At 44.0% G+C, this 21,727-nt stretch overlaps 1 protein-coding gene across 4 annotated transcripts in view; it reads left to right on the forward strand.

The window, feature by feature from the left end:
• The window catches only part of LOC119380289 (serine/threonine-protein kinase 31-like), a 304,021-nt gene that overhangs the window by 52,165 nt on the left and 230,129 nt on the right, over positions 1–21,727 (forward strand). For all 4 annotated transcript variants that reach the window (XM_049417828.1, XM_049417833.1, XM_049417831.1 and 1 more), the window contains exons 5-7: positions 5,125–5,183; positions 6,420–6,578; positions 21,252–21,326. In XM_049417828.1, coding sequence (XP_049273785.1) covers positions 5,125–5,183; positions 6,420–6,578; positions 21,252–21,326 — 293 coding nt within the window. The remainder of the gene's footprint in view (positions 1–5,124; positions 5,184–6,419; positions 6,579–21,251; positions 21,327–21,727) is intronic.

A 21,727-nucleotide genomic window follows, 5' to 3' on the forward strand; every position in this document is an offset into this window, starting at 1 on the left:
TTTATGTTAAAGGAGATTATGTGTAATTTCCGCAGATCAAAAAAGAAAAGAAAAGAAAGAGACATGCATGCAAGTGCATTTCACAATGGAAATTCATTGGCACAGAAACACTGAACTGGCTACTCATCCTTGCTAAAGTTGTCAAGCCAGCCCTTTTAACTATGATTCCCAGCAGCCCAGGTTCTGTTGCCATTGAAGTGCGTCCCGGTACTTCCGCCTTTTTTTACCTCTGAAAACCTTGCCGCTTGGTGTCACATCTGAACATTTGGTCACTCTACAGTTTCCACTGCTGCACCACCTATTCAGTAACTTCACAAATTTGTATCTTGTCGCGCAGTTTTTATGGCTTGGGGAATAGCAACCCTCTTAACACTCCTGTGAATGAGGGCCGAAAGTTTTATAAATCCATAGCACTTATGACGGTGAAGCACAACGATTAAGCCAGGAACTTGCCAAAGAGCCAAGAAAAGAAGCTCTTACATGAATTACCGTTATTCCCAAACAAATTGCCACTGTTCCTTGTCAGGAGTGCGGCTGCTGGTTAGAATGGCGGCTTTTCCATCAACATTCAACATTTCCATGTACATGTGCACTTTGGTATTTAATATTCAGTATTTTTGGCAACTATTCAGCACTATTCGATTTGATTCGAGATGAAATTTCTCTATTCAGCAGGTTCTTTTTGCATCATGCCAGGTTAATTAATGCTCCCTTTCTTATGATCACTTACCTATTCCACCTTTTGCACCCGTTTGCCTAAAAAAGTGTGCAAATTTTTGTAGTTGTCATCAAATAAAAGACCTTCTGAATGTGAAGAAACCTTCAAAATTAGAGGCCATGTATACCGTTATACTGAACCATGTATATCGTTATACTGAACAAACTTCAGTATAACGATATTCTCTATATAACCAAATATGGGCGTCACGAACTTGGCTTGGCTGCATGTAGAGCTAGCTCTGCCACCATAGTCAAGCTTCGTAGAGAAGACGGACATTCACCTCCTCCCCTCCCTTACCTTGCACTGACAGATTAATGGGCCTCTCAACCACTGGTGACATATATTTACGCTGTTCTTATCAGTACCCACATCACGTACAAAGTGCCATGATGATCATTTTGGTTAGTGTGGCAGCACATTGCTCCATAGGGTCGCCACAAATTTTAAAAATAATCCCGTGTTTTTTTTTTCTGCCCTTTCCAGCACCCTTGTCGCTCGTCATAATGTCATCCGAGTGCAACTTGTTATATCATAAGGAGCAGGAGCGTTTGATTGGTTGACCTACAAGGTCTGGTTACTTGCTCGGGGGCGTTGATGCAGTTGCTTATGTGCTTGCTCTTCCTCGTTGTGTTGCTTGCTTTTGACACAACTCTTGGGTGTGTTGGCTGCCACTTTGCAGTGGCACATTGATTGCATTTCAAACATAGTTGTTCTGTAATGTGTTCACATTTGGTGGTGTGATTAGGCAGAGGTGCATAGCACAAAAGCTGCATGTCTCTGTTAGCAGCACAGCAGCATGCTTGCTGTTTGCAGGCCAATGGATGTTTATTTTGAATGGCCAAATTTCCTTGCCACACTGAGAAAATGGAATGGGGGTGCATTTTCCATGGCAGCCACATTGTGACACAGCTGATCTGCTATAAAAAAGTAGCCATTATGGCTACACTGCATAAGCATAGTACAGTAGAACCCCGCTGATACGTTTTTGAAGGGACCGTAGGAAATAAACGTAAGAGACTGGAAACGTAAGAGCCGAAAAACAGGAAAAACGGCAAAATATTTAGTGGTACAGAACTTTATTTCAATTCTTACGAGCAGCACGAAAATTGGCGCGCTCAGCCGCGATCTAGTCGATGGATAGAAACGCGGAGCTTACGACGGCCTCATCCACAGAAATGTAATCAACGTATGTGATTTTTTTAAAACCAACAGCTGTAGGCATGAAAGAACTAAGCACACGCAATCACGACCGGCGCGGCGAGTCCGACCACGAACCGCACGCACGACCATGCAAGCTCCAACCAGCTCGAACTCCTCCCGCTCTCCGACAAATAACGATGATGATGAGTCTACGCCAACGCGATGGTAGAAGTGAATGCCAATCTCGAAGGCCTTGCTTTTGCAAGCAGTTACGTCATACACGCCATGTTTGTGCAATGCAAATCTCAACGGCTATGCTTTTGTCAATAGTAAATGCCAATCTCGAAGGCCTTGCTTTCGCGAGCAGTTACGTCATAGACGCCATCTTTGCAATTTGAATCTCGAAGGCCATGCTTTTGTTTGCATCAATTGAAAGCTTCTGTTACTTGCGCCTCTCATGCGGCTAATATTACGGTCAAACGAGGCCAGGCTGCGTGAAAATGCACCATGGCGGCTCTCTTTGGTAGTCACTCGGTCGGCTCCGAGCGCACTTCGCGACGTATCATACGGGAACGGTCCGACAGTTACGACGTAGCGGGGTTCCCAATACATTGTATCCTATGGGAGCTATGCCGGGACCGGCGGAAAACGACGTAACAGCCGGGAAAACGCAGCAGTGAGGAACGTAACAGCGGGGTTCTACTGTATAGCTATAATGCTGGAGACACCGTACATAAGCAGTGTCTGCAGCACTGCTGCTGATCGCCTGGCACCGCTATCGTCAGCAGGCCTTTTTCCAGTTTGCTTCCGTCATGTAGCTTACGAATGAACTGCTGAAGCTCACAAGCCAGCAGTGCTTCCTTGCAGTAAGCTTCACACAGAGAATGTGTTGATGTTTGTGGCGCGATTGACTGCAATGTGAGTATGGCTGAGCCAGTTTGCCATAGTCATTTGGGGGCTGTGGACTGCAGCCGAACTAGATTTGTGTCTGAACTCACATTGGTCCTAGACATTTTATAGTGGATGTCGCTCTCATAAGATAAACAGTTTATGCCTTACTTTATTCTTGTGGGCATTGTTTTGTCTGAAATAGAAGCTGTAGCTGATTTTTGCTTGTCCAAAGGCGGTGACTCTCTGGGCGAACCAGATAGGCAGTGAGCTTGTGTCGCCATCGACCGGCTCGTTGGCCACGCTGGAGGTGGAGTGCAAGTGGAACCACTTTTTACCTTGGGCAGCTCTTGCGCAGCAGATGTTCTGAGACTCCAAAGTCCCATGCACTTTCACAATCTGTTTGAAGCACAGGCCAAGCCAACAAAGCAGCAACAGCAGGTCTGCCAAAAGTGTAGAAGTGAGGAGAGTTTCGAAGCAAAGAAAGATCACTAATGTGACGATAATAAAGATGATGCGTCCACATGCCGCTTAGAACACATGGCGAGGCAGGCGGAAAGGGAGGCTGAAGTGAAAATAAAAGAGGAGCACAAGAAACAAGTGCTGGCCATGTTATTTGCTCAATGCCTGTGACTCTACTAACACGACATCATTTCAGAAAAATTTGGTAGCATTAACTACACTTGCATAGACGGAGCCGATTTCGCGTGGAGGGTCATGAGCCGTGCTGCGCATGCGCGAGGATCAGTAATGTCACACAGTTGGGTCACCGGAGCTGGCACCTCGCGCGACTTGCTGCTGCTGGTCTGCGCGTTCGGGAGGAGTGGCGTCGTTGGCGCGGCAGACACGCTGGCGCCGGCGCACGCGCGCGTAGACTCCGCCATCGTTGCGCGCGGCTCGCCGCTGCTGGTCTGCGCCGCATTCAAGAGGAGTGACGTCTTAGCCATAGACACAAGTGCACAAGGCTGGTTGTATGAGGAAGGCTGGAAGACTTCCTATTTTATGAATGTGCAACATCCGTAGCATGCAGACACATGCAGGTTCTAAAATTTTTATTTTGTGGCATTTTGCACTTGTCAGACACCCAGTAGCAGACTTAGTTGATACCACTGGCAGACCCGTAGCCAGGGGGGAGGGGCCCTAGCCCCCCCCCCTGAAATTTTGGTGAAGTATGTGTTTTTACCAAAAATAAATAATAAAAATAGGTGTTTTTCTCAAAAAGCCAAGGTTTTCAATAAGTGCCCCCCCCCCCTGAAAGAAATTCCTGGCTGCGGGCCTGACCACTGGTAATGTAGCATGGAAGAACTTTAGGAAACAATTTATTTCACCATAGAATGTGTACAAAAGTTTACAGTGCAGCAGCTGGTCATTGTTTTACAAGATCTATTTTTAAAACAAGTATCATAATAGGGTTTACTGTAATGGCTTAAGCTTAAAAGGCGAGATTCAAATCAAATTTCAGTAATGTGACTTCGTCACAGTCAAATTATGATGCTCAATGCTTTTTGGTGATAGCACCCCCACAAAGTTGAATGATGATTTTTTGCCTTTCATTTAAAAAAACCTTGAATACACTGTAGGGGTGGGCGCTTCAAGTATTCTAACAAATATCACAGTATTCGAATTCCCTCCGACACGAATTCAAATTATTCGAAATTTTGAAGTATTCGAAATGAACGAATATGTGTACATTTGAGCTTGTATAACCCCCCTGTAAAGGTGATTTCACTGTAGCATGGGGGTTCTCTGCCGTGAAACCACCCATTCAGGGGAAATCTGCACTGCCGTGAAGCCACACTTCAAGGTTAAACGTACACGTTACTTTCACCTCAATTATCCTTTTAAATTTAAAGGCTTGTTATACAGGCTTATATGCGTTAAGTGTAGTAATTTTTAAAATGTAATGTATTTTACCTGTTATAACTTGCACCCTACTGCTATACAAATCTTGCTACTATTCAGAGTTGCTTCCGCTTTACTTTGAACCAAAAAAGTGACATTCACACAGGCCTAGTTCTAATTCCTAAAAATATTGTGCAAGTTAGTTGGGTGATAACAAATATGCTAATTTTTCTTAATATGTGATATGTACCGTTCGAGTCGAAATTATTCGACCAAATCGCTATTCGCTTCGAACCTCAAACTTGCTATTTGCGCATTCCTAATAAACTGAAAATGAATTTGAATTCTACCCTAATTGTTTGTCAGGGACTAAAATAATTACGGGCAGTTGATCAACAAGGCTCTGAACGACATGCGCCTGCTCCTATTCATGTATGGTGTTTATACTTCTTTAAAGCTTCCTGCATTATAACTGAGAAACCCTGTATGGTTATGCAACAGCAAATGAGGTGGTATATTGAATTGCCATGCAGGAGCTGCACAGAGCAAGAGGAGTTTCTCTGGAGTTTCTTCAGATGCCCGTTTTCCTTCAGTAAGTAAAATTGCCAAAACATGCAAAACTACTTCCATCTATGTTGTGCTCTTTGTGAGGATTACGTTAGTGGTGGTTGATTTTTATGCTGCAAAAAGTTTTATTTGTAGGCATCCAGCCATATTTTCGTGGTTATTTTTATATGTACCTCAGATAAACGAAAGAAGGCGCTGACTAACACTCTGAGGTTTACATGCTCAGAAATAGCCAATAAAATGGATGGGAGGATGACCACCGCTGTAGCTCAATTGATGGAGCATCGGACGCATTATCCGAAGGTTGCAGGTTTGGTCCCTGCTGGCAGAAAGTTGTCTTTTTGTCCACTTTAATTTCTTCACATTTATATCATAATTACTACAATACAGTTAAGACTACAAATAATGTCCCCTACACTTTCCTTGGCTTCATTGTCTGTGTTGTTTTCGTTAATGTATCTCGGATGTTTCATTATGCCCTGCATTGTGTGAAATGAATTGCGAAGTACTCATGGCAAGTTGAACAAAGTGGTGAGCCACCATAATTTATTGGAAAGCACTGCCACATGCTGGTGCAGTCGTCTGAAATTGTGCTGCCATCAGAACCACGCAGTGTTACTTGAGTTAGGCAGCCTTTCTTCAAAGATGCATGAGCACCTGTGACCTACCTTCAAGAGAGATCATGGTGTCTGTGAAAAGAGCCACAGGGTCCATTTAATGGCCATGCATGCTCCAGCTAGTCTCTTCGAAGTGTCTCAGTACTTGAACACTTCTTGTACTGCGCTTTTGCACATGCTCGATCTGCTTCACCTGAAAAGTCCGACAGGCCCAGTTTGGTTATCAAGGGCAACTGTACAGGCTTCATTGCAGGTGTGTTGCTGCCCTATTGCGCACTGTCTGTGCATGAGCTAACCGCCTGTGGTACTTGAGCGAACAAAAATGCATGGGCAATGGATCCTGCAACAAAATAAGCATTTACTTTTTTAAAATAGCTTTAATGTGTTCGCTTTTGAGTTTCAGTGCCTGTAGCATAGTGATTCATTAAGGTATTTCCATGTCTCTTACTTTTTTAAAAGTTCTTTTTGTACGGCTTTTTGATCTTCTATGTACTGGTGCACCAATTTAGGAAATAAGCAGTGAAAGGCATTCACTAATATTTGTACTGTGACAGTGACTATCTATGTATATGGTGAGGAAAGTGCTGATGAATTTACATGTATCTCTGATTAGTGCATAATAGTGTTTTGGTCTTTTCTTGCAGGAAAAAGTAGAAGTAGAGCTTCTAATATGTGAAGTCAAAGATGTGACGTCCTTCTTTGGGCAGCAGCCTACTGATGCTGACAAAGCCACAGAACTTGGAGTCCAGCTAGCTGAGATCTGCCCCACAGCTATGCCTGTGACAAGTCCTGAATACGACAAGGTATCTATAATACGTAATATTGAATCAGCACAAAATGGAATTGTAGCTAGAAAGACTCATGGTTTTTTGTTATTACAGTAGAACCCCGCTGTTACGTTCCTTACTGCTGCGTTTTCCTGGCTGTTACGTCGTTTTCCGCCGGTCCCGGCATAGCTCCCATAGGATACAATGTATTGGGAACCCCGCTGTTACGTCGTAACTGTCGGACCGTTCCCGTATGATACGTCGCGAAGTGCGCTCGGAGCCGACCGAGTGACTACCAAAGAGAGCCGCCATGGTGCATTTTCACGCAGCCTGGCCTCGTTTGACCGTAATATTAGCCGCATGAGAGGCGCAAGCAACAGAATCTTTCAATTGATGCAAACAAAAGCATGGCCTTCGAGATTCAAATTGCAAAGATGGCGTCTATGACGTAACTGCTCGCGAAAGCAAGGCCTTCGAGATTGGCATTTACTATTGACAAAAGCATAGCCTTTGAGATTTGCATTGCACAAACATGGCGTGTATGACGTAACTGCTTGCAAAAGCAAGGCCTTCGAGATTGGCATTCACTTCTGCCATCGCGTTGGCGTAGACTCATCATCATCGTTATTTGTCGGAGAGCGGGAGGAGTTCGAGCTGGTTGGAGCTTGCATGGTCGTGCGTGCAGTTCGTGGTCGGACTCGCCGCGCCGGTCGTGATTGCGTGTACTTAGTTTTCATGCCTACAGCTGTTGGTTTTAAAAAAATCACATACGTTGATTACATTTCTGTGGATGAGGCCGTCGTAAGCTCCGCGTTTCTATCCATCGACTAGATCGCGGCTGAGCGCGCCAATTTTCGTGCTGCTCGTAAGAATTGAAATAAAATTCTGTACCACTAAATATTTTGCCGTTTTTCCTGTTTTTCGGCTCTTACGTTTCCCGTCTCTTACGTTTATTTCCTACGGTCCCTTCAAAAACGTATCAGCGGGGTTCTACTGTATTATTTGTAACCTTTATGGTACAACAAAGACTTGACATCGTAAGCATACAGGTGATGCACCTGCAATTAAAGCTCTGAATTCTCACGTTTGGCAACCTGTTGCCAAGAGTGCAGGTATGTTGCAGATTTTGCAGTTTGTGTGTACAGGTCCCTTGAGGACCCGTGAATTAGAAAAATATGTTTTAAATGCTTTTGAAAGTCCTGGAATTTTTTTCTTTCCTTGAAAACCCTTGAATTTTATGAGCACTGCAGTTGCAAATTGACTATGTGACCTGCTTTCTATGGTAGATAAATCATCTGGGAAGCTTTCCATTTCAGAAGCAATGGGCCGGTGTGAGTGCACACGTGTTCCATTTTGCAGGACCTGCACATAAGCGAACAAATGCACATTTAATGAAATGAGAGGTACAGGCTTGGGCTCTACCCCCCGCGGTCATAAAAAACTCTGTCATCATGAAAGTTCGGCACCTTTAGATTAAAAAAACATATCTCACAGCATTGGCTCTAAGCAATAATTTCTAAGGGTGTGCGAATATTCGAAATTTTGAATATTTTTCGAATAGTGTTTGCTATTCGATTCGATTCGCACTGGAATTTTACTATTCGAACTTCCCAAAGACAAATACAGTCAACGTCCGATTGAAAGTGACCCCTTCAGATTTTCAATATGCGTCACCTCATGACAACCTCGTATTGCGGCAAAGCTGCCTTTCAAGGTCCATTACGGTCGAACTTAGCCAAGAGACAGTCGACGTCCGATTGGAAGCGGTCCCTAGATTTTCAATATGCTTCACCTCATCACACCCCCGTATTGCGGCAAAGCTGCCTTTCAAGCTGCGCTACAGTCGCAAATGTATTCATTCTATGTTGGAATGCTGGTTCCAACATGGGATGAAAGATGTGGCAGAGGTGGGGGATCAATTAATGCGGTTTTGGACCTAAAATTTGGGCAGGAAGTCCGAAAAATTGGACGCCGAAGCTTTTTAGCATCCAAAATTTCAGATGTTTTTATATAATGACGTCTGTGAGGCAGATTTGGAACTCCGGACTTGAAGGGAGCAGACCCTTGTCCACCACATCAGTTGGGCTTCCACAGAAGTTGAAAGAGGAGAAGAGGCTGAGGAAATGGCATCTTTGCCTATCATGTTTAAAGTGTTTTCGGCAACACTTTGGTTGCCTCAAATCATGTACTATTGCACTCAGTATGAGCCACTTCATGCGAGCGCGTGGCCGTGCGCTTGCAAGGTTGTACAGTGGCGCCGATTATGGCATATTTTCGAGTAATTGGGAGAGTGTTTGGCTGCTCGTGCGAGCGTGCATCGCCCCCACTTGCTTGCTTTCACCCTCGAAGTTATCATTTTCGAAGCTGATATCACCGCAGTGCAAAACGAGGGTGAGGGTGAAAGCAAGTGGAGGCGATACGCGTTCTCAGGGACAGCCAAACTCTCTTCCGATAACTCGAAAATATGCCATAATCGGCGCCACTGTACATCCTTGCAGAGCGCTTGGCTACACGCTCGCGTGATGTAGCTCATACTGAGCGTGATAGTACATAAATACAATTTGACCTCTACATTGCCTCATTCTTGATGTCTTAACTATGAAACATCACCCCGCCAGTGCTTCATCAACCTAGCGAAAAGGAGCGCTTTCATGTTGCTATCTCATAAGAATATGCTTAAGAATCCTCTCCAACTTTTTTTTTCTGTAATTTCGCTTCGAAGTATTAGAAAATATTCGAGAAATATTCGAAAAATATTCGATTCGATTCGCACTCACCCTTCAATATTCGAATTGGCTTCGCACTTAAAATTTTGCTATTCGCACAGCTCTAATAGTTTCGTGTCAATTTTAATGCTTGACACAGTTTCAGTTTGCACGAAGTTCGAAGCACTGTCGCGGCATCACAAAATTTTCTTTAATGAAAAATATCGCTTGAATAACTACTTCCCATGTTCAGATATATTAGCATGATTTTAAAATTTTTTTAGCAGAATTGGAGCTGGTTGCAAAACCACCTGGTACAATTGAGATGGAATATGGCACGTGTGTGTGTGTATGTGTATTGGGTGTTTTTTTTCAGACAGTACAGATTTTTTATAAAAATCTTATGACAGTAAGACTCCTGTCATTTTGGCACACAAACTTCTTGTTGAGGTGAAAATACTTTGCCCCAGCTGAAATGGCAGTGTTGCGACTCATTAATAAAAATTTGTTAAATAACTTTTTAATTATTGACATGAGGCCAGTTAAGCAAGCACATAATTCGAGATATTCATCATCGAATTTTAAGGGCGATATCGAAACTGATCGCGCCCGGCGCGCACAAAATGCAACCACTCTGTTATGTCAGAACGGAACTACCCGTGACAAGGAAGTGACGAAATTTGAGTAAATGCTCGTCGCGGCCGTATCTTTTCATGAAAAGTGGCAAGTCATCTCACTTGCACTAGCGGATTGCCTTACCTTTGCATGTGGTGTTTTGTGCTTATCTGTTTCTTTCGAACTGTGTGCAAGAAAACCACAATACAGTTAAACCTGCCTATAATGAACCTCCATACGACCAATTCCTCGATATTACGCAGTTTTTCTATTCCCCGCCGTTACTCCATAGAAGCGCATGTATTTACAACCTCCATGTAACAAAGTGGCAGCAGGAGACACCCTTGATATAACAAATTTTTGCCTCTGACAATCTAGGGATTTTGCCCCAAATTTTCTTCATTTTAGCACGAGCAGGCGCTGCATGCATCTTCCGCAGTTGCCCCGCCGCCGACGGAGCGCGAAGCGGTGACGTCGCGCATGGCGCGCTTGAAGAAGCCGCTGCGATGGCGAGGGGAGAGCGAGCGCTCGTTTGTGCCTGCAGGTGTGCGTGAGGTGGGCAGGCAGGCCTCTGCGCCCTGCGAGGCGTCGTTTTTGCCGCCACGGGCACATGCGCGGTCGTGCCCTTCCCCTCTCCCTTCACACCTCATCCAGCTAGAGTTACTGTATATGCTACCTTTAGGTTGTAGAGTTTGCACGTTGATCTGGCTAGCAACCACATTTATGCGTCAAAGCCGCACTCCGTTTTTGCAGGTGACATGGCTACCATGTCACCGATCGACATGTTTGGCGTGTCCAGGACCGGTGATTAACTTGACTGTTGATGACTAGTGTCAATCCACTTCGCTAAAGTGGCAGCATTGAGAAATACAAAAATTAGCCCGAATGTCGGCTTCCCCGCAATGCATGGTTGCTAGCGGCGTTTGGAAGACACACACAACTCTGCTACATAAAGGTAGCATATACAGTAACTCTACATCCAACTGCTCGCGAGCACCACCACACTGACCGTGCAGGCTTTCTTTGGAAGAACAAAAGAAAAAAAACTGCTTTTGTCTCTGAACTGCACTTCGTTAATGTGACACCATGGGACGCCAGTAAAAATTTTAAAAAATCCTTGCTCCGTGTCTTTAGGCTTTGAGTTTGCGCCGCATATAGAGGGTGCTTTTTCAAATATTTTGTGGTATCCGTGTTGTTCGCTCTTTGTTTTCGACACCATGCGCGCGTGTGGTTTTGCTGCGTGCGCATGGAGCAGCCCCTGACGACGTGCAGCTTTGCGATTTTTTTTTATGCGGACAACTGTGTCGCCACAACCAAGGAGATGTCAGATTATGCGCTCCTGGAAACTGTCTGATGCCACGGTGATGACTGATCTTCAGAGGTAGACTCGTCACGCGCTTTGCAGTCTTGCGCTGCGCCGCGGGTTCTTTAGACCGTGGCCTCTGTGCTTAGCTCCCACAATGCGCCATCACGTTGCTGAAACCACTCTCAGAGGCCACGGCCAGAGGACGACGAAGCAGTGTTGTATATTGCCATCGTTCATGAAAAAGCAATAGAGCAAAATAACGCAGTTTTTTGTCATTAAATAAATGTTTTGTGTTAGCGCTGCCTTCAGTTCCCCTTTTAACTTGTGCGTTTCATTTATGAATTTTTGTGCTGAAACTGCATATAACGAAAACCTGTTTGTAACGAATTGTTGGGGGAATTCATCAATTTCGTTATATCCACGTTTAACTGTGTCAACCTTTCTCTGTGCAGCATAAAACTATGGGGCAGCTACTGCTGCACTTCTCGCAGACAGGTGAAATAGTTTTTCTGTCTGTTTATAGTTCAAGAAAGAAACAGATAAGCATCACTCATCGGACCCAAAGAATAAGCTGTCTATTTATTTATTTTTTAAAAATACTTTCAAGGCCTGAAGGCACTATAGAAAGGAGTGGGGTAGACAATAATTACGCATGCAGTTAGAAGAAAAAAAGAAAGGAAGTTATAAGGCATCTTGTACTGCGAGTTGAAAATCTTGTTTGTCCATTATGCTGGCGATGGAGGCGGGAGGGCGGTTCCAGGCGGCGCTTGTCCTAGGAACAAACGAGTCATTGCACAATCTGGTGCGACAGTATGGTAGGCCCACCTTATAGCGACGATCTTTCCTTGGTAATATAAAACGAGGTGGATGAAACGGCTCCCTTCAAATAACGGTTATAATGATAGATTTTGTGAAAAATATTAAGGCGAGATGAATTTTGGCGCAACGAAAAGTCAGGCAAGTTGAAGGTCCTCTTCATGGACATGACAGTGGAATGGTGTGAAAAATTCGATAAGATGAAACGTGCTGCGTGATTCTGAATGGCTTCGAGAGTTTGAGAATGGCACGAGTTGGATCCTATATTGCACATGTGTACTCTAATTTAGATCGTACCAAGGTTTTGTAGAGTGATAACTTCAGTGAAGATGGGGCAGAGGAAAAGTTTCGACGCAGATAATCGAGCATGCGGTTCGTGTTGTTAGTCACATTCTACATGCATGTTCCAGGAAAGAATAGAAGAGATGTAAACACCAAGATATTTATAATTATCAACAAATGATAATGGAATGTTACTGAGGGAGTAAGTGCGCAGACAATGGGTGGTAGTGTGGCGTGAAACCCGCATGCTCTTACGTTTAGTTGTATTAAGTGTCACGAGCCATTTCTTGCACCATTCAAATACTCTATCTAGATTGCGTTGCAAGTTAAGGTGATTGGTATGGTGTTAATTTTCTGGTAAAGTATGCAGTCATCTGCAAATAGTCGGACAGTTGAGGAAGAAACAGAAGTAGGAAGATCAATAATATATATTGAGAAGGGCTTCACTTTCTTTGCTACTTGTGTATTTCAGAATGCGTGCTGATTTTCTTGACGAGATTCTGCTTTGGCGTGCCTTGATTAAAATTTCTTCACTTTCTTGTCATGTGAGCACGCGTCTGTTTCATATTTGGTATGTTTCGCACGCTTTTGTTTTTTCTAGCAATAAACAACCAGGAAGATCTTGGCCCAGAATAAATACAGTCGAACCCGCTTATAACAATACTCAGGTGCCACGAAAGTTTCATTGTTATAACCGATAATTGCTTTAAACGGGTTGCACAAAAAAATAAAACAAAATAGGGGGATGGCAGGCTCTTGTGAGAAAATTATATCAGATGGGATATGCCAACAGACATCAGTGATAGGGACGACAAAGCTGCCGATTTTTCGGACATGCTTGAAAATTCGGACGCTTTCACGGGACAGCCACAAGCCCCATAGAGCCAATGTATGACAACAGCTGAAGTTTTGAATGCTGACACTCTTCCAAGTCTCAATTTTTTACTCAAATTGCATGTCCGAAAGTGAACAGAAGCCACCGCCGCTCCCGTGCCATAGCGGATTTCTAAAGTCAGCTTTGCTGCAATGCCACAACGCTATGCGGTGAAGCATATCACGAATGTGAAGGGGTGCCGGGGGACGTTGGGCTTGTGGGCGGGGCTTCAGCAGCTTGAATTTCTTGTTTTCTTGTTTCTTTTCAAGGATTTCACGTTCTATTACCTTTCAGCACGGACACCCGGCAGCCAGAATTCATTCTGGCTGATAATGCGATAATAACTGATGATGCGGCATGCAGGCATTGCTGTAAGCGGGTTATTTCACCATAAAAAACATACAAAACTTGACGGTGCAGCAGCTTCTCATTGTTATAACTGATATATTGTGAAATCCGGTATCATTATAAGTGGGTTCGACCTAGGTCGTTTGAGGGAAGTGGGATTCTGAGGTCATTTGAGGCGGCATGCAAATTAAAGTTAATAATTTACCGATTGAAGCAAGAATTAGAAAGTTAGCTAATCAAACTCAATTAATAATAAACTCTTCATATTGAGAAAAATACATGTAAGTACACATGACTAAAAATAATATACGGCAAGTATAACTTTCCTAGAGTGCATGGTCTATTTTTTAAATGTTGGTTCCAGTTAGCTGGGACACCCGGTATACTATATATTATATACGAGGGGTACTCAAATGTAACCGGACTGTAGCTACGCTGGGCGGAGCTATCGTAGTACACTATTCTCCCGCTAGGCGAGGATTGTGCCACACCTTTCGAGTTCATTGCATCCGGTGGATGGAATTAACCCGAAAGGTTTTCTAGGAAGGTTTTCTCAGGGTAGAGTAGTTTTTTTCGTGAAAGCACTTTCGCGCGCTTGGCGTTTTTTTCATGATGACTGATTAAAGTGAACCATGGGCGGCTGTGAAATTTTGTTTCGTGCTCCGGGAAAATGACTTGCAAACTGTTGTGATATTAAACACTACTTACAAGGATGCTGCGATAGGAAAACCATAAGGGTATGGGTGGCTTTCTCTCTCAATAACGGGGAAATCTTGCTTCCTAAGAAACCTCGTTCTGGACATCTGCCATCTTCACAAGTGGACGAAAATATAAAAAAATTTATGCTCTAAGACCGAAGACGGATCACTACAGAGTTGGATGAGTTATCTGGTATAGGTTGTAGTTCGTTTCAGCGAATTTTAACACAAGATTTGGGGATGGGAAGGGTCGTTGAGAAATTTCTGCCTCGAATTTCGACAAACAAGCAAAGAGATGGTCGAGTGAAAGCAGGCCGTGCTTTGAAAGAACAGCTCTGAAGTGGCCCAGACTTTCGCTCCGAGGTTGTTGCTCTCGACCAGTCATAGTGCTATTCTTACCACCTCGAAAACAAAATTTCACATCTGCACACAGTTCACTTAAAGTGGCCATTACAAAAATTGCCGAGCGCGTGAAACTGTTTTCATGCAAAAAGAAAAATCACCGTACCTAGAGAAAAGCTTTCTGGGAGAATCCACCGGGTGCAATGAACTCGAAAGATGTGGCACAGTGCTCGCTTAGTGAGAGAATTGCATACTACAGTAGCCTGATATATTATATATATTTCCCCACAAAGGCGCTTTCAGAAAGGGCTATAGAAAAAAATGAGATGTCTCGTTTGTTGCCTCTTGGGGCACAAATGAACATACCCACAAAAAGTTACAGTGGAAAAAAATGGTTCATACCAAAAATATAATTTGTATCACATTTGATACAGTGGGCTTTCATAGAATGATATTGAAAGTTGCGCTGAAGTCGTTCTTCATGACTTGTGATATTCAAAAAGGAATTTCTTTCCTTGTTAAAACAAAGTGTGATGTGAAATTTCAAACAATTGATGGAACTAAATTTATTCTTTCTTGCCACACCATTCTTGCAGTGCAGCCTCTGGTTTGTTACCAGTGGGAAACAACCAACACAATCTGTCCTAACTTTGACACTGGGCTGTTTTGGTGAAACTTTCCTTTTCTTTTTTTTTCCTTTTCTTTTCTTTTTTTAGCAGGTCGAGGCAAGCTAGACAGCCGCCCCTTTTTGTTTTCCCAGGCAGCATCAGGTGCTCTGACAGCATGGCAATAAACACATGCAGCTTCATTGGCTTAGAGCTCAGTTGAGCAGATTGGCACCTCTGAAGATTCTGTGCGTTTAGTGCACAGATGAAAATACGCTAGACTCTCGGTAAACAGAAATGTCTTAAATAGAATTGCTGCTTGAATGGAATAACTGCCTCTAATATGACTGGTTTCATACTTTAATTCTACACCCTTGTTCATCTCTCAGTAAATGGAACTCCTGTTAAATGGAGTATATATTTCTGGTCCGTTCAGGATCCGTTTAACGAGAGTCTACTGTAATGTAGTACAGCAAGGCCATTTTTGTTGTCCATACGGTAGCCATGGGAGCCTTGTCCAAGCTTCAACACCAACAGCTACACTCTCAAGGATATCCTGCGTAGCTCCACATAAAATAGAACAAAAGCAGAAGCGTGAAAAGCTGGGTCGGTTGGTTCATGTTAGGTGCGAGGAAACCAGCGAAACTCAAAAACAAGAACGAAGAAGAAGGCACATTCAAGCACACACAATCACCATCGCCGGCGATGGTGTGTGCTTGAATGTGCCTTCTTCTTCGTCCTTGTTTTTGAGTTGCACTGGTTTCCTCGCACCTAATAAAAGCAGTAGGTTCACCAAAGATTTAAAGTGAAGCAAGAAGCATAAACAATGGCTCAATACGTTGTGTTTTATATAAAACAGCCGATTTCCTCCCATGCTTTAAGTTCCAACACTTTTATACTCATTTAGTATATCAGGGTGTCTACCGACCGGGAAAACCGGGAATTCTCAGGGAATTCGGGTAGTCTGGAAATTCTCAGGGAAAACTCAGGGAAATTGTGCTCCCATCAGGGAAAATTCACAGTAATTTTATTGAAAGGCAACGAAAGTCGCGGTAGCGCTGGCTCGATATTTTGTGAACGCATTTTTCAAATCAAACGTCCGCTGCGGCTGCGGCCGGGAAGTGGCGCACCTCGATGCTGTCATCGCCTTCGGAGCGGTGAAGTGGAGAGAATCCGGCTAATGCGTGGCATGCGGGAACCATGAACCATAACACATCGTATCGCGCAATGTTGTCAGGGTGTTCTGTGACTACGCGGTGTAAATCTGGCGCGTGCTGTGCGTTAGCGCCCGATAGGGTGTTTTTGTTATCGCCGCGTGTCAAGTAACAAGCATGATTAGTTGTCGAAGCGGTAGCAGTAGATGTAACGAGCTTGAGTTATCTTGCAAGCGATCGCGATCGTTCAGGAAGCGGATGTCTTTGACAAGGCTGGTATCTGGCAAGCCATCCCGATCGGCGAGAAAAAAGACACTTGTTGGCTGTTATCAGAGAGCTCACTCGCTCTGATCCCGAGCTTCAAAGATGCTATTTAGGACTCCGCGAAGAATGGAATAAATTTCCAGGCGAGAGCTAGCGTAACTAACGGGCCCATTCACAGCAAGTGAAAGCTTTTTTCTTTCTTTTTTTCCCGATGAGGGCTCTGCTGAAACAAGTTTTAGGCAGTCGACCGATATTTTGGGGGCTGCTGCTCGCAATTACCAGCCACACCACGTGGATGTTTGCTACAAAGCCGAATTACAAAACTTTTCAGAGCCAAGGCATAGCGGCGTCCGAAATTCGCGACACCAGCACGGGTCCCATTTGCTCGATTTGGCGCACGATGTCGGAAAACAGTAATGTTTCCACCATAATCGGATGTGCCGTAATTCAGGCTGTTGCCGTGCTTTCATGCGATGTTAGCCCGCAGCTATATTGTTTTTTTTTTTGCGCAATTATATAGACACTCCGACGCGAATTTTTTGCCTTCGCCGTGATGTTCCTTATCAAGTCCAAATCGCGATTACATCACCCCGCGCGTCGTATGCTCCATGCGCGAGTGAAAGCGCGCGAGCGCTGCCGACGAACGGGGCTTAAGCAGAGATGAAACGAGCCGACCGTCTCGTTTGCGCGATGGGCACATGGAGATAGGAGCCGGCGGGTTGGGGAGGTGGGGGGGGGGGGGCTGCGTGAGTTCGACAGGAAGTGCGTACTTTGTACCAGCGGGCGTGGTCGCGTGCGCCGCGACTATCTTTAGCGGGGATCAGCAGACGGCTCATACCTTTGTAGGTGTTGTGCTCTAATTGCAAAACTTCCGTCGAAGCCATAGATAGCAGTGGCGAATCCAAAGAGGAAGGGCGTAGCGGCGATCCCCCCCCTTAAGCCAGCCCCCGCTCCCTCCCTTCAGTGCGTGTCGTCCACCTCCTTTGTCAGGCTGCCTGTTGAGTTTGCCCCCCTTTTCAGGTTGCTTTGCCTGCCACTGCCCAAAAGGGGTAATGAGAATCTTGTCCCTGCTCTCCACCTCTCTCATCGCTCTACCTTTTCCTGCTTCCCTATGCACATTTGCAACGAAGGCTTCTTAGGCACCGCCATAATCCCCTCTGGGCTGTTGTAAATATGCTGACCCACCAAAATGCACTGTTGAGCGGGGGATTCAGCGTTTGTACGCCCCCCCCCCCCCATTAGGTACCTGAATCCGCCCCTGAGCCTAGTGCAGCGGCTGCGTTTCCTGAAGGAGCGAGCTGCTAGCCTATATTCATATAAAATTCCTCTTTGTTGCTATCGGATTTACTATTTTGCTCTCGCGGTGAAACTGACTCTTTTTTGCTAACGTGGGATGGTTTTCGATGTTTTGCGTTCGTGGAGAGCAAATGGTTTGGCTGGGCAACATGGTAGAAGAGGCGTTGCATTGCTCTGGGCAACACGCGAGGATTTGACAACCCGCAGCAGCAGAACAAGCGCAATTCCACAGTGCATTAAACCCGCATTTGTTTCGTATTTACATGTGAGACTCTGACAAGGCATCTAACTGTGATTGCTGCACCTCACGCTCAACAAAATTGATTTTTTTTTTTCGCGCAAAAATAAAAAAAGTTTTTTCATGTTGCCATATTAGTCGAGCATTCTTGTGGCATCTTCAGTTTAAGATTAATCCTTCAGTAACTATGCCTTGCATGAAAGGTCGAATTTCAGTTTAACGAAGTTTCGATATAACGAAGTGAGTTGCCGCTTTTACCAACTTCGCTATATTGAGGTTTAACTGTTCTATGTACTATTCAAATAGGATTAAGTCGTTCTTATTTTCTGACATGAGTATTAGAGAGTGACATCACCGAGCGATATGGTCTCTACCCATCTTGACATAAAACAAAGTTCTGCTTCACTCAGGGAATTTTAGCAAAAACACTCAGGGAAAACCTGGAAAACTCAGGGAATTTAGAAAAGTCAACTCGGTAGACACCCTGTATATGCAACTCGCACAATCTGTGAGAACTAGGAGAACCTGGAAAAAGAAAGGATGCATGTTGAAGTAACACCTGCTGTCTCAAATATGATACAGGCGAAATTACCGCGTTGCTGTAAAGTCCGAATTTACTAGACATTCCAAAAAACTATGCCTTGTGATGACAAAATGTAGTACGAGAAAAAAAGAAACATGCAGAAAATTTTCAGAAAGATATGTCGTATTTATCTTTCCTGGAGTAGAATGATCCAGGCAAAATGCCATCACATGCAAGTGCTGAAGGTTGTCATCTACCAAACTGAGGTAGTGGTGCTGTGGTGGCTGGAACAAGAAGTAGCAATATTCGAAAACCCTCTTAAAAGTTGCCTAAGCGTCGCTAACCGGCTTTCATGCTTTCAGTTTTGGTTTGTAGCAGCAGGTGTGTGTTCGAACTTGGAGTATCAAATATCATACCCTGGGCGTTGTGCGGATATATATGTATATATTGGGGGTGCGCAAATATTTGAAATTTCAATTATACATTATACATATGCATATTCGGATTTTTACACTAAAACATTAATATGTAGCTGTTATAGACCTACTATAGTTAAAGTGCAGTTGTGACGGATCCCCAACCGAGCCTCATAGTGGCTTGTTCTATGTCTATAGGTTAGTGCATACCACAATTTATGTTTTCTCGCATGATGGTTAGCTGTGCCCCTGAACTCACGGGGTGACCAATGCCACAATGTGCTGCAGAAGGCCTGTTCAAGGACTGGCCGATAAATGAGTTAATGAATGCGTCACTGCCTTTACGAATAAGCACCGTAAAGCATTAAAGGCATGGAGAAGGCAACAGACTATTGCATAGCCCTATCACAATAAAAATCCTCAACTATCTATGGTGTGTAGTACAGCGTTGTTACAAGTGTATTCCGTGCTGTTAATCAGCAACAATCCAAGTGTGCCACGCAGCCTTTGGCTGCTGCATCTTTGTGAGGGGCCGTGAAGTGCATAGTGGAGACACAGAGTGCGTGTTGCTTGCAGAAATATAAGCAGCTCGCCATCACCATGCCACGTTGAGCCTGCGTAATACTCGCGGCACCATGCACGGCCAGGAGTGGAGTTGATACGAACAACACTGCTGGCAAACACGTGCGTGTGGTAAAGCAAGTGCCCTGGCAGTGATAGCGTGAGCAGGCAATGCACTGCACACAACTAAGTTGGAGGCGATCGGCTGCATGCAGCAGCAGGTGTTGCATTTCGATAATAGAGCGGCGCTGGTCTTAGCTCAATAGTACGTTTATGTACAGACATGCACAACATGCAAGAAAGCCAAAATGTTCGCTGTGCTACCATTTCGTCTGCTGTGTGTGTGTTTGCTGTCATAGTTTTGAAATGTTTCTTGGCATTGCCACTACGCGTTAGCACATGGTCATGTGATAGAGCTGTAATTTCTTCTGTGGTTTTATAAAGGGAAAGGCCTTTTAATGGGTACTTTAGGCAAAATTTTATGTGGCATCACATTTATTTCATTCTTTGTTTGCTGCAACATCTGTAATGCAAATTTGTACTCATAGTTACTGCATTTTACACTTAAGTGCAAAGTTATGCAGCATTCTCGGCAATAAGTGTTGTTTGCTGCATTCACTGAGAAATATGCATGATGTGTGCTTTACCTTCTTGCTCCGTTTCAACGTCATCTCGTGCATGCCTGTGCGACAGGAGCAGTATTATTTTTTCCACCAAGCCTTATTTTTCAATTCTATTATGCAGCATACTTTGTACTTCTCTGTTCTATTAATATATTCAACAAAATAACGATCAGAAATGTTGCCTAAAAAATATTTAAAGGCCTGGAAAAAGAAACTGCTCTGTGCAAGCATTACATTGCTTCCTACCACTTCAATTCCGAGTTAGTATAAGGTCTTTCCCACTCGCTGATGTGTTCTTACAGTGTGTGGAGAGCGAGCACTTACTTTTGGAACATGTGATGCAGGTAATTCTCCTGCATGGTTATTTGTAATGAGTGCATTACCAGAAGCCTCACTCTTGTGCTGCAGCATGTAGTCGGGTACAACTTTAGAAGTCTGCGCCATTTCCTCCTCAAAGGCAAATGCACACAAGCATGCATTAGTGAGCACACACATCAGACTGACGTCATAAGCAGGGCTGCCGGTGACCCTGCAGTCAGAGAATATTGCCGAGTGCATGAGCAGGGCTATTTCTTTAGTCGCGGAGGCGATCGGCTGCAGCGCTGCGGTCATCTGGGCGGGGCCTCTCCGGACTTCTTCAGTTGTATCCAAGTATAGTGAAATGCAGTTTTGATTCCATTTAAAACGATGTTTTGCACTTTTCAACACCATAGACATACTCGATTCTATATTTGGCAACACATCTTTCCTGCATTTGTTTTTGAAATTGTTGCTATTTGCACATCCCATATGTGTGTGTGTGGGGGGGGGGGGTAGGTATTGCATTTTTTATGACTTATTTCCGGTGTGGTTAATATTGTTAACAAACTTTTGTTTTGGGCATCACCTCTTTGAACACACTTTTCATTGTACCAGCTGAAAACCTATACATATGTTAGTGTGTATATACTTCTTTCTTTTCAATAAATCTATGGGCAATTAGTGTTTGTCACTGCATTGCTGTCTTTGTCTTATGAGGTATAATCTCGTCTGATTTTTTCTAGATCTATGCTGCCAAGTTTTCTGAAGATGGTCAATGGTACCGTTGCAAAATCGTGCGGAAGATTGACGATAGCAAGGCAAGTCTGTGCTAGCGACATTGTGTAAAAGAGGATCCAAGTTGAGGACCAATCATGAATGTACTTTGCAGAAATTATGTGCTTCACCTGTTTTATTAGTGAGTTACAATGATGTCTGATTGCTCTTTTTATGTTTCTCATTTAAGTTAAACCTCACTATTACGAACTTCAGTACACTTGAACCTCGTTATAACTTAGTTGAAGGGAGAGCTGAAGTTACTTTATTATATCCATTATTTCGTTATGCCAATTTCTGCCCTTTACTGGAATGTCTGCTTATAAGATGCAAAACTTGAAATGTGCATAGCAGAGGGCACTGCTGCCCGTAGGAGCCATGTATGCGATGAAATTTTTTCAGATTGGCCAAAAAAAAAACATAAATGACAGTGGCATTGTGTGAC

Source organism: Rhipicephalus sanguineus, chromosome 1 (assembly GCF_013339695.2).
Source record: "Rhipicephalus sanguineus isolate Rsan-2018 chromosome 1, BIME_Rsan_1.4, whole genome shotgun sequence".
Taxonomy (NCBI): Eukaryota; Metazoa; Arthropoda; class Arachnida; order Ixodida; family Ixodidae; genus Rhipicephalus; species Rhipicephalus sanguineus.